The sequence below is a fragment of the Tribolium castaneum genome, chromosome 3 (genome assembly GCF_031307605.1).
Source record: "Tribolium castaneum strain GA2 chromosome 3, icTriCast1.1, whole genome shotgun sequence".
In the NCBI taxonomy this organism is placed as follows: domain Eukaryota; kingdom Metazoa; phylum Arthropoda; class Insecta; order Coleoptera; family Tenebrionidae; genus Tribolium; species Tribolium castaneum.
In genome coordinates, this window is record NC_087396.1 from 8,449,307 (window position 1) to 8,463,961 (window position 14,655).

The 14,655-nt window shown below is 34.1% G+C and overlaps 2 protein-coding genes and 1 long non-coding RNA gene across 10 annotated transcripts in view; 2 read left to right on the forward strand and 1 right to left on the reverse strand.

The window, feature by feature from the left end:
• The window catches only part of PIG-G (Phosphatidylinositol glycan anchor biosynthesis class G), a 32,613-nt gene extending 21,610 nt beyond the window's left edge, over positions 1 to 11,003 (reverse strand). For all 3 annotated transcript variants that reach the window (XM_015982217.2, XM_064355927.1, XM_064355928.1), the window contains exon 1: positions 10,442 to 11,003. In XM_015982217.2, coding sequence (XP_015837703.1) covers positions 10,442 to 11,003 — 562 coding nt within the window. The remainder of the gene's footprint in view (positions 1 to 10,441) is intronic.
• The window catches only part of LOC103314287 (uncharacterized), a 132,976-nt gene that overhangs the window by 26,851 nt on the left and 91,470 nt on the right, over positions 1 to 14,655 (forward strand). The window contains exon 1 of one of the 4 annotated variants that reach the window (XM_015982230.2): positions 11,056 to 11,195. The exons of the other annotated variants lie outside the window; for them this stretch is intronic. The gene's annotated coding sequence lies outside the window, so the exon portion shown is untranslated. Of the gene's footprint in view, positions 1 to 11,055; positions 11,196 to 14,655 lie in introns of those variants that run through there. 4 annotated transcript variants of the gene reach the window in all.
• Positions 7,721 to 8,458, forward strand: LOC103313161 (uncharacterized). 3 transcript variants are annotated; one of them, XR_010333620.1, is made up of 3 exons: positions 7,787 to 8,049; positions 8,098 to 8,238; positions 8,289 to 8,458. It is a non-coding gene; the product is annotated as an uncharacterized LOC103313161 (long non-coding RNA). The 3 variants fall into 3 exon arrangements; XR_001575239.2 differs by having other exon boundaries at positions 7,813 to 8,049; positions 8,128 to 8,238; XR_010333619.1 differs by having other exon boundaries at positions 7,721 to 8,238.

Sequence of the window (14,655 nt, forward strand, 5' to 3'; positions counted from 1 at the left end):
ACATGGGGTCTCCCGATCCGTATTTTTGATTTCGTACAACACTCCAAAATTCATTAGACCCCACATCTTCATTTATTTCTGTATTCCGCAAAAGTCGCCACTCTCGATCTAGAGCATTGTATTCATTGCTACTAATAACGCCTGGAAAATGAACAGCCAGCGGGAAAATGCTAACAGTACTTCTCAAATGAACAGGATTAATTAAACGCATTTGTTTTAACTGTAAGTGGTCTAGAGGGAATCGTAATTTGATTTGATCTAATAATTCTTGAAAAAACTGTACGCAAGTATTTCTAAATTTTCTTAATTCTATCCCTGGAATTGCTGGATTTCTTTGTAATGAAGCCACAACTCAACCACCTAAATATATGCCCTCTTGTGGAAGCAAGTTATGGGGATTTTTGTAATCAATGGATTCAATTGGTGATTTATCTAGACATGACTTTTTAATAAACATCTCTAATATTGTCCTGAAAACAACTTGTATTTTATCATAAAGCAAGTAAATTTTTGGGGACTCTGATTGCATTTCTCTATTTAAGTCAGTTATGTATGGCAAAATAAAATCTAAAAATTGTAAATACATTTTTGTAAAAATATTTTGCATTTTTTTATGTATAACGTGAACAGATTCGGTTTCATTTTCATTATTTCATTTCATTCTGAAATAAAGTACAAATTCAAGGCATCCCATTGTTCTAGCAATCTTTGTATTACTGAAATTAATGATAGCCATCTAGTTTTGGCAGGGTATAGACTTGGAATTCTCCTAATTGAGAATATTTTTTTGAACAAAATTGAAAATGTTTATAAACTTCTCTGCAAAATGATTCGATACTATCTGGCAATTTTTTACAAGCACAAAGTGTAAGAGAATGGCATATGCACTTGAAAATAAATAATGAAGCAACTTCATTTTTTAACATTGAACCTAATTAATGATGGGCCCCCATCATAACGTTCGCCCCATCTGCGCAAAACCCAACCACATTATCTTTATAGGGAACACCATGGTCTGAAAAACATTTTTTTATAAGATTAAACATAACATCAGCTGTGCCATCAGTTATAGGTAACAAAGTTAAAAGATAATCCCTTGTGCAATGATTTGATTCTTTTAATCGGACTATCAATGCTAGATGCTTAGTTGCTCCCCTATCTGTTGACTCATCCACAAGCAGTGAAAATTTTGATGTCTTTAGTTTGACACATAGCTGTTCACTACTAAAATTCCCTGTAACATTTCGTTCTTCCACATGATAATGATTTAGATATTTTGGAGTCCGGAGTACAACTTTTCATAAGTTCTGTTAAATGATCACTAATATTAAACGGCAAATTGTGCTCAGTAATGAAGTTGGCTATTCTTAACTACGCTTCTTTTATTCGGAAATAAAATTAACTAGACGCCCTCTGGTGATGACTTTTGAACTATGTCGAAAACAGTAAAGAAATTTTCGTAATGCCACATTTAACTGACATTTAATGAATTGTTCAACAATTTTGCGTGTATAGTGTTAATTATTTACAATAGAAAGAATTACTTTAAAAGTACGTGGTGGTAAATACTAGCGTTGACTTTGGTTCTGTAGTTTTTCGTGGTATAAAGTGTTTATTGTTGGAACTTGAAAGTGGATAAAAAGTGAAAAATATTTAAATTTTGATTACAAAGTGTTATCAAACAGTTGTCTAATTAAAGACTATAGTAATGGATCATAGCGAACACAAAGTTTGGCTCAAGAAACCAATAAATTAGTGAAGTGTTATGAATTTTAGGTTAGAATTTTCCACTGAAAAAATCATGAAATGCTGCGGTAAATCTGCAAAACTACAATAAAGATTAACAACTGCTGATACACTTAAAGATAAATTATGCCAAAAGGTAGGCTTTTCAATGTCTTTGTAATAATTTTCCAATAAAGAAAGTGAACCAAACAGTCATTAGTTATTCGTGTTTTCCTCGTCATCTCTCATTTGTCAACATAAGTTTCTTGCATCAAAGATGCAATAATCATTCCGCATAGGCAATGTAATAATTGTGAAGCCCCAAAATTCGTACAACGCTCAAAATATCCGCATAAACATTTTCCCGCCATTTATGGTTACTGTTTTTGACCTAGCTCAGTGGCGCCCCCAACGGTAATTTTACTTCCGAATCTGATCATCAAATATGTTCGACTTGGCATAACTGTCATCGATGGTAGTGACTCACAGCTCATTATTTTTATTCTAGCGTCTCAGAGTGTGATTCTACGTACTTTTTATCGTATTGGGATTCAATTAGACATTTCCAAAAGCACAAATTTAACTTCCATCGCTGAAAAACTTCTTTGGAAGCTATTTTAACTCACCATCTTGGTCTTAACGCATATATTATTAATTTTTTTTTTTAACAGATAACATTTGGTATGACGGCGAAATGACAACGCTTGACAGCTAGAATTTTAAACTCAAACGACGGTAGAGGTCGTGATCTGCCGTGCAGTTGGAAATGTCAAATAGTATCAATTTCAACAATGGAAACTAGGCTCAGCGGGGCTCAGCGGAACGGCCAAATGAGTGAAGCGAAATGTCATTTTCGTCGGCCACGTGTAGAAATATTGAAAAACAACCCAACTTGGGAAGTGATTGATAGCTATCATAAAATCACAATTGCGACCATACTTTATTTAAAACAATAATTTGGAAAAACGCGATGTTGGCGTTTTTATACAGGCTGTTCCCGAAGTTGAGGCGTTCCTAGGTGGTTCCTAGGAGGTGCTAGCATGCATTGTTCTTAAGAGTTTTAGTCTGAAACACCTTAGTAAAATGTTGATGATACAATAACTTTTTTTTAATTTTGGAAGCCGTCCCTGTTCAGATCAAAAAAATCAAAGATCATTGGCGGAATCAGCAAAAACTGTTACAATTGTCATCTAATTATTCGGAGAGGCTTCTAATTATTCTAATGCTATGAGAAGTCAGCTGCGGCATTCAAAGAGTACTTAGAGTATAAAAAATAATAATAAAAGGAACATTATTGAAAATCTGGTATAGTATAATTTTTTTAATTTTGGCCGAATGTATAAATGTATCAAATAATACATTCTCATCTGCTACTAGTTTTGTCTTTGTTGTTACTATGCGAATGAGTGGAACAAAATACAAACCGTCAAGCGTAGCGGAAAATGTTACCAAATGTTATCTGTTAAAAAAAAATTAATAATATATGCGGAAAATAGTCGTTCCCAAACTATGGGGTGCCACTTCGTTATTTGTTATGTTTATTATTGTTAAATAAAATAATATGTCTTTTGTTTATTTGCCAAAAAGACAATATAATTAACGTGAATTGAGATGATGATAGTCATAGTGACTTCGACAAATTTAACGATGCAGCTACTGAAAGTGAGATTGAAATATAAATTAAATTGTAAATAGATTTTCAATTTCTTGTTGGATTTTCTTGGCGAGGAAAATAAATAAAACAAAGTTTCAAAACCCGACACAAAGAATATATTGAGGTGAGAATATATTCTCACCTGAGGATGACCACTTTGTGGTTGAAACGCGTTGTGTTTAAAATAAAGGTTTGGTGTGTCGGGTTTTGAAACTTTGTTTTATGTAAATAGATTTGTAAATATTTTTTGTAAATTAAATTTACTTGTTGTCTGCGCTTGTTGCATTATGTGAACATGTTGAGAATCACTGATATATTTTGGATGGGTGATGTAGTTGCGCTTGCGAAAGTTTCCAGTCTCTATTAAATGTCCTAAGTGTGAGAAAGACAACATATCCCTGGCTCGAGCCGAGGGCGGCCCATCGTTTATCTTACTTGCTCCTAGCTACTTTCTCGGAAGAGTGAGAAAGACAACATGGTTTTACGACATTCGAACAAAATTAAAAAAATATTACTATAGCCACAATAATGAGGTAGATTATTTTGACGCGTTTATCTCAAAACGGCAGTTAGTCAGGACCGGACTCAAAATTTTAGAAAAACTAAAAATTTCTCCATTATTAAAAACATTTTATTAAGGCGATTTAGGCTAAAAATCTTAAGAACAATGCATAGTATCTTGTGTTAAAAGGAGCGCCCCAACTTCGCGAACACCTGTAGTTTTAAAATAGCTATAGAGGCGGTCAGCTCGATTTGCGTGTGCATCATCAATTTCATTTTTTTATTACCAACACAAAGCTATAAAAAATTACCAAAAACAATGCAAATTTAAACAGCTAAGGGCTATGTAAGGGTGGTATCCTTGAACATTAATTTACATGTGCACTTCGGCAACACCGTCAAGTGTCACGAATTTGTCAAACTGACATTGACAGTAAATTATAGACGTCGTCGCATGGTTGTCGAAAGTGTTATCGGTGTTAATCGCAAGTATTTTCTGTTCGTTTATTGTGTTTTGTGATTTGCATTTCGTTAGGTTTTTGATTCTGCGTTTATTAGTTCTTGTTTTGTGAATCTGTATTTTTTATAATTTTGTAATTGTAATTTAAACACTTCGTAACCTCAAAAAATATTTGATAGTTTGTCACCGCTATGCCCCTGCTATGTAAACGTAGTGACAGAAATGTCAGATGACGCACACGCAAATGGAGCTGAGCGCTACCATAATAAGAATTAAAGAATGACGAAAGGGAACAATAAAATTCAAAGCCCCACTTGGAATAGTATCTAAAGGATAATTCCATCGAATTTAGAATCGAACAATTTACGAGAATAAATAAATAAATAATAAAATTAGACTCATATTTGCCGCTAGAGCCACGTATAGCTTAGATAATTGTGTATAATAATAATGTAAATCAATTTCTCAAAAAGTTAGCATTATTTGGATTTAAAAAATGTTAAATTTTTGTAATTTGGCGTTTCATTTTTGAGAAAAATTGCAAAAATTTAAGATAGAATTCATAATAAATGATAATTTATTGTGAATTCTATAATTCTGAACGGAGTCAGCAAACTTTATGTTCGAATTATCTAAACCTTACTGTAGTATACTGTAGTTATTAAGTACATTACAAAAGGTACAGAACGAAAAAGGGAAGAAGTTTGTTAATTGTTGAAGTCAAATAACTTACAAAATTAAATAGAAAACCCTTTTTTCTTGGCTTCTGGGTGTTTTTCTATTGTCTTTCCAAAAACAAATATCTATGGTTTATAGAAGAAGTTTCAATTTTATCACATCCCTTTGTTTTTATATCCAAAACTATCGTTGAGTGACCGACCATTAGAAGCTGAGAGAAAGTTCTAAAAAAAGGAGAAAATATAACATTGCTTTTTTGTTGATACCATTTTAAGCCTTTTTTTTTGATATCTGAATCGAAGAATATAAACACTATTTTAAAACACGTTTCCCATATCAACGTATCATAAAAACATGCTTCTCATAACAATTAAATTTAAAACACGTTTAAATTTCAAATTTTAAATAAATTAAAAAAAATTAATAAATAAAATCATTTAATATAAAACACGTAAGGGTACAAAGTAAATGCACAGTATTTTATTTAAACGACAAGTATTTTTGATCAGTAAAAATAATAAATGCACAGTTAAATAATAAATGCACAGTAAAAATAATAAATGCACAGTAAATAATAGCATCTCAAAACTAGAGAGTGTAGAATTCCACATTTCGAGTTTTACGGTTTCGAGTTTAGTCGTTCGAGGGGTATGTTTCTTTTTAGGTCGCTGAAGCGAAGCCCCAGTGTGAAGGCTACCGATTCTACGTCGCTCTAGCTCCATAAAAACTATTATTACACGTTTTGAGCTTTACATTTTCGAGTTTAATCGTTCGAGGGGTATATTTCCTTTTAGTTCTGTGCGTGGTTTACATGTCATTTAAATTTTTATTTATTTTTTATTGATCAAAATCGAATTTATTACTAATCACTTTATCACTATCCTTTTTAAAACAACATGTAATAATGTTACCATGGTAATACTTTTATTTAATATATTTTTTAAACATATTAAAATAGGTATAGCTGTACGGCGTTGCCATTTTTTGTTTTTAATTTCAGTCTTTGTTCACAAAGCAAAAGGTTTTGAGATTTTTTTATCGAAAATAGTATTTTGTATAGTTCTCTCTATTAAAAAATAAAAATGTTAATTCAAATAAAGAATTAATAATTAATATTAATTATTATTATTAATAATATTAATACTGTTATACCCGATTTTGACATTGACAGTTGTTTATAAAAATAAATAATACTATTATAATAATTTATATAGTAACTTATTATAGGTATTAAATCTCAATTATTGCAAGTCGTGTTTATAGTATCTTCATTCACATCCCAGGCAAAGCAGTAGGTAAACCGACCGATCAGAATGCACTCCAGTAGTTCAATCTTCTCTGTTTAGAATTTCTTAGTCTTTTCATTCACAAATATAATTAATTATGCGAGATCGATACCATTCTCCAAATTCCAAATGAAATTTGCAAGTTTTCAAAGTTTTTCGGCTAGAAATTGCAAAAATTATTTTAATTGTACAACAGCTTTTGTGTAAGTAGGTATGAATGTATGCAAGTAAAACCAATACCGTCTGCCATCAGATAAGCCGGATGTCATAGAATTGTAATTAAGAAATTCTTAGGTCCCCTTTCCGGTGAATAAGTTTGCATTTGGTCAATAAAATCATTTAGCTGGCATTCGGTTTCTATTTGCATTTGTCTACCGTTTAGATTTAAACTTGAACCTGAACAAAAATTAAGATAAAACATCATTGGTTTTTTAATAGACATGGTAGGTATTAACTAACGCAACGTCATCGTATGCGATGTCTTAATACTTATTATTTGACGGAACATTTTGAATTTCAAATATTTTGTAACATGTATGTATGTACGTAAATCAATTACAGTTTAAAAGAAATAATTCGTATATTTACGTTCTATTCCCACAACTTACTAAAAATATATGATGCAACAATATTGTTCTCGCATTTATATTTACGTCCCAACCGATTAACGCGATGGTACTTAAAAATAGTTTCACCACTGTAATTTTACTACTCATAGGAAAAAATGGGTAAATTACAAAGACATTCTGTTGACCTTAGATTTAGAACGACCGCCACTTTCATGCACTTTTAACCCTTTGAAACTTCCTATGTCTTAAAACGTTTGAAATAACATTTCAATATTGCTGAATTAGAATAAATTGAAGACTCGGTCCAAGAAGAGTATATGTGACATTTGTTCTAAAAATTTATAATCGGTCAATCGGTCAAATTTACGCGTTTTGTATTTTTTTTCCAAATTTACATTTATCACAGATCTACTTTTTCCGTCCAGGTCTTCAACTTTGTAAATATAAAATAAGATTTTCGGTTTTTTGGTATTTAGATACAAAGATATTAGAGAGGGGAGATGCGGCATCCACAAAAACGCTGGTTACGATATATCAAAGATAATGGTACAACTCTCCCTCATTCTCTAGCACATTAAAACGCTATTTGCATCTCTTTTCTAACCAATAAATGTCAATCATTATGTCAAAATTGCGTTTTAAAAATTTAAAATTTTATTTAAAAAATCGTTAAAAGTATTCTTCGATACAGCTTCAATCTTTGTAGTATGATATCGTCGGGGGGCGAACTTTGAATTGAAAAACAGCCACTATAAGCAAGCCTTCGTTACACTGTTGTAAAATTCTCAGTCCTGAATAACAATACGGTTTATAAAGTGGTAAATAACACATTGAGACATACCATGGCCTCTCTCTCTCTCGACTTCATTACGTTGGACATAATGCATCTCTTTCTCAAAGAAATCGTATGTCGCTACTCATTATTCCGATCTCCGAATTATACCGAACACTTCCGATTACATTATTTACATTTCCGAAGGTACAACCTGTGGTACAAACTTGTGGCGGGTGGAAGTGAAAACGAATTAGCTGTTTAATGCATAATTTAAAATGTTTAACTCTTTAACTATCGCACCACTCAAACTCATCACCCGGTCCGATCGTGGCTCTCGCGCCGCTTTGTTTTCCCACCAAATCCCTTATCAACGACTGGCTCATTTTTAGTCGTATAAATAGGTATAAACTGTTTCGGAGTTCTCTAATGGAATAAAAGTTGATTTACAGGTAATCTAAATAATATAATTATTTTAACAGTCAAAAAAGCTGCCCTTGACGTAACCTCAAACAAGGAACTGGAAATGAATTTCACATAAAACTATGATTCAACATAGTTCACCAACAAAATAAAAGAAAATAGTACCATAGGTATGTCTCAATGTGTTATTTACCACTTTATAAACCGTATTGTTATTCAGGACTGAGAATTTTACAACAGTGTGACGAAGGCTTATTGTGGCTGTTTTTCAATTCAAAGTTCGACCCCCGACTTTGATATCATACTACAACGATTGAATACTACAACGATTGAAGATGTATCGAAGATTACTTTTAACGATTTTTTTAATAAAATTTTAAATTTTTGAAACGGTATTTTGACACAATGATTGACATTTATTGGTTAGAAAAGAGATGCAAATAGCGTTTTAATGTGCTAGAGAGTGAGGGAGTGCTGTACCATTGTCTTTGATATATCGTAACCAGCGTTTTTGTGGACGCCGCATCTCCCCTCTCTAATTGTTTGTTTAGATAGCATCTGTAGCGACATCTATGCGGTAGTAGTTGAACTAAATAAAGCAGGATATCGACTTTGGTTTTGTAATATTTTAGTGCTGTGCACTTTCGATGATATGCGCTTACAGAGATTTTCATTTTTAACGATGCAACGTTTTAGTTTATACTTTTTAGTCGTTTTCGTTTTTACTTATTCACTATTTTAGTTCCACAAGTTTTTAACGGCGTATGATTAGATTTTCATCTAATCACGTACCCGGATTTGGGGTGAGCAATACAGCTAGTTATATAAATTTCTTCAATTAAAGCCATACAACAAAAATTCGATAGAATAAAGTAGTCATTTGGTGATTTTTTATTCTATTTAGTGCTTTATTTATTCTATTGGTAAGTTTTTTATTCTATCGGTGAAAAAATTTAACAAAAATTTCTCGATGTACCTATAACAAAAAATTTTTGTTTTTAATAAATTATGCTTAATAAATAAGTAGCAACGTATCTACAAACAATTTTTCTTCACAAAGACTGCAATCACAGGATGATTACCACCTCAGCTGAATTAATTTTTTGTCAAAAAAAAGTTCATATTGGAATAATTAGAATTAGAGTTAGTTATGACAAAATTTCGGTGGTATTTGGTATTTTAAATAAAAACGACGCCGACCGGCGGCATATATCAGTATCTTTATATCATACCGCCGTGACTAATGATTTAATTCAGATTTTCAGCGGCTTTTTCATACGTGAGCAGATAAAACCGCCGGGCGGCGGTCTTTTTAGTATTAATTAAGAGTACCGCCTGCAGTCGTTTAGCCAGTGCTTTAAAAGAAATTGCAGAGTAATTATTATAAATAACGATATCTTTGTCAAATCAAAATCAGATTACAAAACCGGTAGTTTAGAAAGACACGGGAGATTTTTTTGAACATTTTGATGTAAAATTTAATCCTACATTTAAGTCGCAGCGGTCACAATTCAAATGTATAAATCATTTTATTTAACTAAATTATTGTAAGCAAATATTGCATGACACGATGCATCCGTTACTAACATAATCCTAGGAGGAAAGTAAACAGGAAAATCCCTAAAGAAATTTGGGAAAAACGCGAAAATGTTAAAATAGTACTGGGGGCGACATCTAACGAGGGGTAGTACGACCAAAATTGCAGTTTCCTCACAGGGTTCTTCCATACATTTTCTGTATTATTTAAACAAACAAAATTTGTTGTTACACAAAATTCACTCCACTGAGTTCCGAAAATACTGTCAGTTTACATAAAATTCCCTAAATTTCAAATTTATTTATTTATTTTTCATAAAAAGATGCAAGGTAGAAACAATACTGTATAATATCTCGTTTTAAGGCATTTTGTCGCATTTACTTCATTAAATCCGTGCGTGCGACAATCTGCGTCTTATAAAACTCTTATCATAATATATACTCTTCCACGCGAAATAGTGATGATTGACTAAAATAATATTTCATAATAACAATACAATTGGAAACAGAAAATGATTAGTCTGCACTAAAATACAAATCGGTTTCTTTGGGCAGATGTTTATTTCTCACTTCGTCACACTTTTCAAAACAGATGTTACTATTATATGAACAGATATGGGGCCTAAGCCGAAGCAAACCCGAAGAAACCCTAATTTGCATTTTACGACAGATTAATCATTTTCTGTCCCCAACTGGATTGTTGTCATGAAATATTACTTTAGTCAATCTCCACTATTTCGCTTGCAAGAGAATACTATTTCACGAAGAAAACCGTTTCTGTTGTAACAGGAGCACAAAATCATATTATAAAAATTATTATAAAAAACATATGCATACCTAAATAGTGCAAAATCATGATGTCCCAATCGCTCCTCTTGACTTCCAGTTTAACATTTCTCGTCACATTATCATCCACTTCCGTAAAATCATTAACAAAAAATGACGAAGTGCCTTCACTCCTGACAAACTCATCAGAAAAAAGTTTCACCCAAATATCATCACCATAAAAAACAATTTTCTTGCCGGCGGCATGAGCTCGATGAATAAAACTGTCCTCAACTTTTGTCGGATTGGCCAAATTCAGGATAATATCGACAAATTGCGGCACATTTCCTGTCGTCAGCGCTTTTATCCGTGGTAGTGTAACAGTTGGTGTTTCAACTTTGAGATGAATAAAACAGCCATTATTTCTTAATGATTTTGATAAGAATGGCGTTTTGGTTGCGGAAATGAAGTCGAGACGTAGGGCGTCAATCACTACCAAGACCAATTTCTTGGCGTTTGGAGTATGGGTTCTGTTGCTGGGGGGCGCCTTTTCAATGGGCCGGGTCGGGATTGGAAAAAATCCGTGCAAGTAGAGGAGCACGGAGACGGCGGCAATGACATAATTGAGGAACATTACTGTTTGTTGACACAGTTGGTTGTCAGTTTTCACTTATTAAGTTATTAATTTACTTTCACTGTTACTGTATTAATCTGAAAAGTGAGGTTAGGATTGACAGTTGTGAAATTTGTATTGGTGGATACATACTCGGCGGATACATACTTGCTGCGATTTTTAAGCATTTTAGAAGGTATTTTGATAACTGCGGTAAGTATCCTTTATTATTGTGATTAAACGGATAATTTTGTTGATAAGTTTGAATTTAGAAGCTATATCGGGTGACTCAGTGTTGCCAATATTTTTTTGATACAACAATCTTTTCAATATTTACTCGGTAATTTAAATTTAGTTCCTAAATTTTTTGAGAAGGAAGTGAGGATACACTTTTTCTAATTTATGTCTACGTGCATCGAAAAAGACGTTGGACGTTCAAAGGTTTCATCATAGAATATGATTGTCATGAGTAATCAGAGGAACTAAAAGTACCATGCCATTGACGGCGAGAACAGTGCGGTAAACCAACGCTGCACACTTCAAGGACTAGGAAATGAATTTACGATTTTTATTCGGTTTAAGACGTGCACGGTGTCACGCTTTAAACATGCATAAGAGCACTAATTGTAAAAATATTTTTTGGGATACCTTTTTGATTTATTTTAAATTCATATTATTATTATTATTATTTGCACAGCGCATCTGATGGAAGGCGAACAAACTAACAATAACACGTCATAGCAATAGACCAGCTTAGTATTGACGGCGTAGTCCGTAGTCGGACTGGTGGATCAACTATTGGTACTTTTAATTACTAGCGGCTAGCCCCTGCCGGTCTACAAATGTTCGCTCAGTCGAAATGTTGCGAGCGAGGTCGGAACAGTACGAACGGAGACCATAACGGACTTCTCATTTCAGCTGGGCATATTGACTAGCGGCTAGCCCCTGCCGGTCTACAAATGTTCGCTCAGTCGAAATGTTGCGAGCGAGGTCGTAACAGTACGAACGGAGACCATAACGGACTTCTCATTTCAGCTGGGCATATTGGAATAGTGGTTTTTATGGAAATATGTTGCGCGTGGCTGGGGCTTCGCCCCAGTTAACTAAAAGGAAACAAACCCCACGACCAATTAAACTCGAAAACGTGGAACTCGAAACGTGGAATAGTGTTTATGTTTATGAACTGTACGCCACCCTAGCTCCATAAAAAAACACTATTCCACGTTTCGAGTTCCACGTTTTCGAGTTTAATTGGTTGTGGGGTTTGTTTCCTTTTAGTTAACTGGGGCGAAGCCCCAGCCACGCGCAACATATTTCCATAAAAACCACTATTCCAATATGCCCAGCTGAAATGAGAAGTCCGTTATGGTCTCAGTTCGTACTGTTCCGACCTCGCTCGCAACATTTCGACTGAGCGAACATTTGTAGACCGGCAGGGGCTAGCCGCTAGTGGCATATTGGAATAGTGGTTTTTATGGAAATATGTTGCGCGTGGCTGGGGCTTCGCCCCAGTTAACTAAAAGGAAACAAACCCCACGACCAATTAAACTCGAAAACGTGGAACTCGAAACGTGGAATAGTGTTTTTTTATGGAGCTAGGGTGGCGTACAGTTCATAAACATAAGCACTATTCCACGTTTCGAGTTCCACGTTTTCGAGTTTAATTGGTCGTGGGGTTTGTTTCCTTTTAGTTAACTGGGGCGAAGCCCCAGCCACGCGCAACATATTTCCATAAAAACCACTATTCCAATATGCCCAGCTGAGATGAGAAGTCCGTTATGGTCTCCGTTCGTACTGTTCCGACCTCGCTCGCAACATTTCGACCGAGCGAACATTTGTAGACCGGCAGGGGCTAGCCGCTAGTCTTTTAATTCCTCTCATTAGTCATGAGTATACTATATATATATACATGTATGAGTCATAACTTATAGACCGGCAAAATTATTTCACGACGATTCTGAGCAAGCGCTGTAGTCAGCTGTTGCCATGAGCGTCGCGTCTGGGATTCTGCGCTTGTTCGTCCCTCCAAATTATAATTGTCGAGCAGTCCACCTCAAAACACTTCGGACGTTCCTCTGGGGATCGAATCCGAGATCGTTTTGTAATTGAGAATTGCTTTCATTATGATAAAGACAGTTTTTGTAAAAAATGTGGAGAATTGGAGAATGTTGTGTTTACATGCTCGCAGCTTCCTTCCGGATAAAGTTAGAAACTTCATTTTTGTGCAAATCACTCGTCAATGGCTGTAGATTCGAACGTACACCCACGAGCTTTAGTTTTAGCAAAATAAAACGGAGAAAAGTCCAGTTTTCTTGAAACATGTCATGTTTGTGTACTGAAATTTTTGAGATGCGAGAAAGTTTTTTATTTTAAAAGATAGACTCCAACATAATCGAGATGAAATGCAGCGAATAGCTCAAATAAGTGTTTGGTGAAAGAATCATTTCGCTAGCTGTATCACTCATCTTGTAATTGAAATTTAAATTTTCTGAAACAGGCGGTCAAAGTGGACCCCGCGGCGTATTTTCCTTTGGCGTAATGTCGCTAAATTCTAAAACATTAACCAGTTGCAAACAATTTAGGACGTAAATGCAACTAATATTGTTCAAATCAAGTGTTGGTGTAACAATCATTCCGATCAGTCACAAAATTATTGCAATTTAAAGTTATCGCAAATGCGTTCGGGATCGCGTCGTATTTCCCTCGCAGTTTCAAGCGCTGACTCACGCTTCTTGCAATTAATTTTTCTATCAAAAACATTTCGCGGGTCCAAAAATAATAAGTAATCACAAAATCAATTATTGGCATGTCCAGAAACAGCTCATTTACGTTTCGGATTGATTAATGTTATGTAGTTTAGCGGCACCACGACAAACAAAGGAAAATACGCCGGGCTGTCCACTTCGACCGCCTATTGCAGGAACAAATTGCAGTAACTCGGTGATTATTGCAGATATCGAAATGCTTCTTTCACCAAACATTTAACTGAACTATTAGCCTCATTTCATCTCGATTATGTAGGGGGCTATCTATCAAAGTAAAAAACGTGTGCGCATCGTGAAAATTTCACTACACAAACATGACACGTTACACGAGAACTGGAATTTTCTGTTTACTTTTGAAAAACCTCCTAGCTTGTGTGTATAAGTTAGACACTGCATTAATTGAGGAATATGTTAAAGAAAAATGAAGTTTCTAGCTTTATCCAGAAGGAAGAAACGAAGGCCTAGCGCACAATTTGTCCAATTGTAGGTTTTTGTACATTTTGCGCTAAAACGCCTTTTTTGCGAAAAAGGCAATTTCAAATCCAACAATTACCTTCAGATTCACATTCAGCAGAAAATTTCATATAACAATCACGTGTTTGTGCTCATTTTTTTAAAATTGTACACATCATCCCTTAACATTTAACCACCCCAAACTCTGTTAATTTGCATAATATCCACATTATTCAAGAGGTACTTTATGTTAAATTGTTGCTTCACAATTTTTATTTAAAACTTTTTTTTCTAGCTCTTCCCGATTTTGAAAAAACACATAATTTTCGTGTTTTCAACCTTTCCGTGAGGGTTGAAACGAAAAATTCTTTGACTAGGCGTTTTTAAATATTCCGTAGAAGGTTATATCAAAAATTTAAGTCTATCCTCCACATTTTAATGTGACAACTTATTTA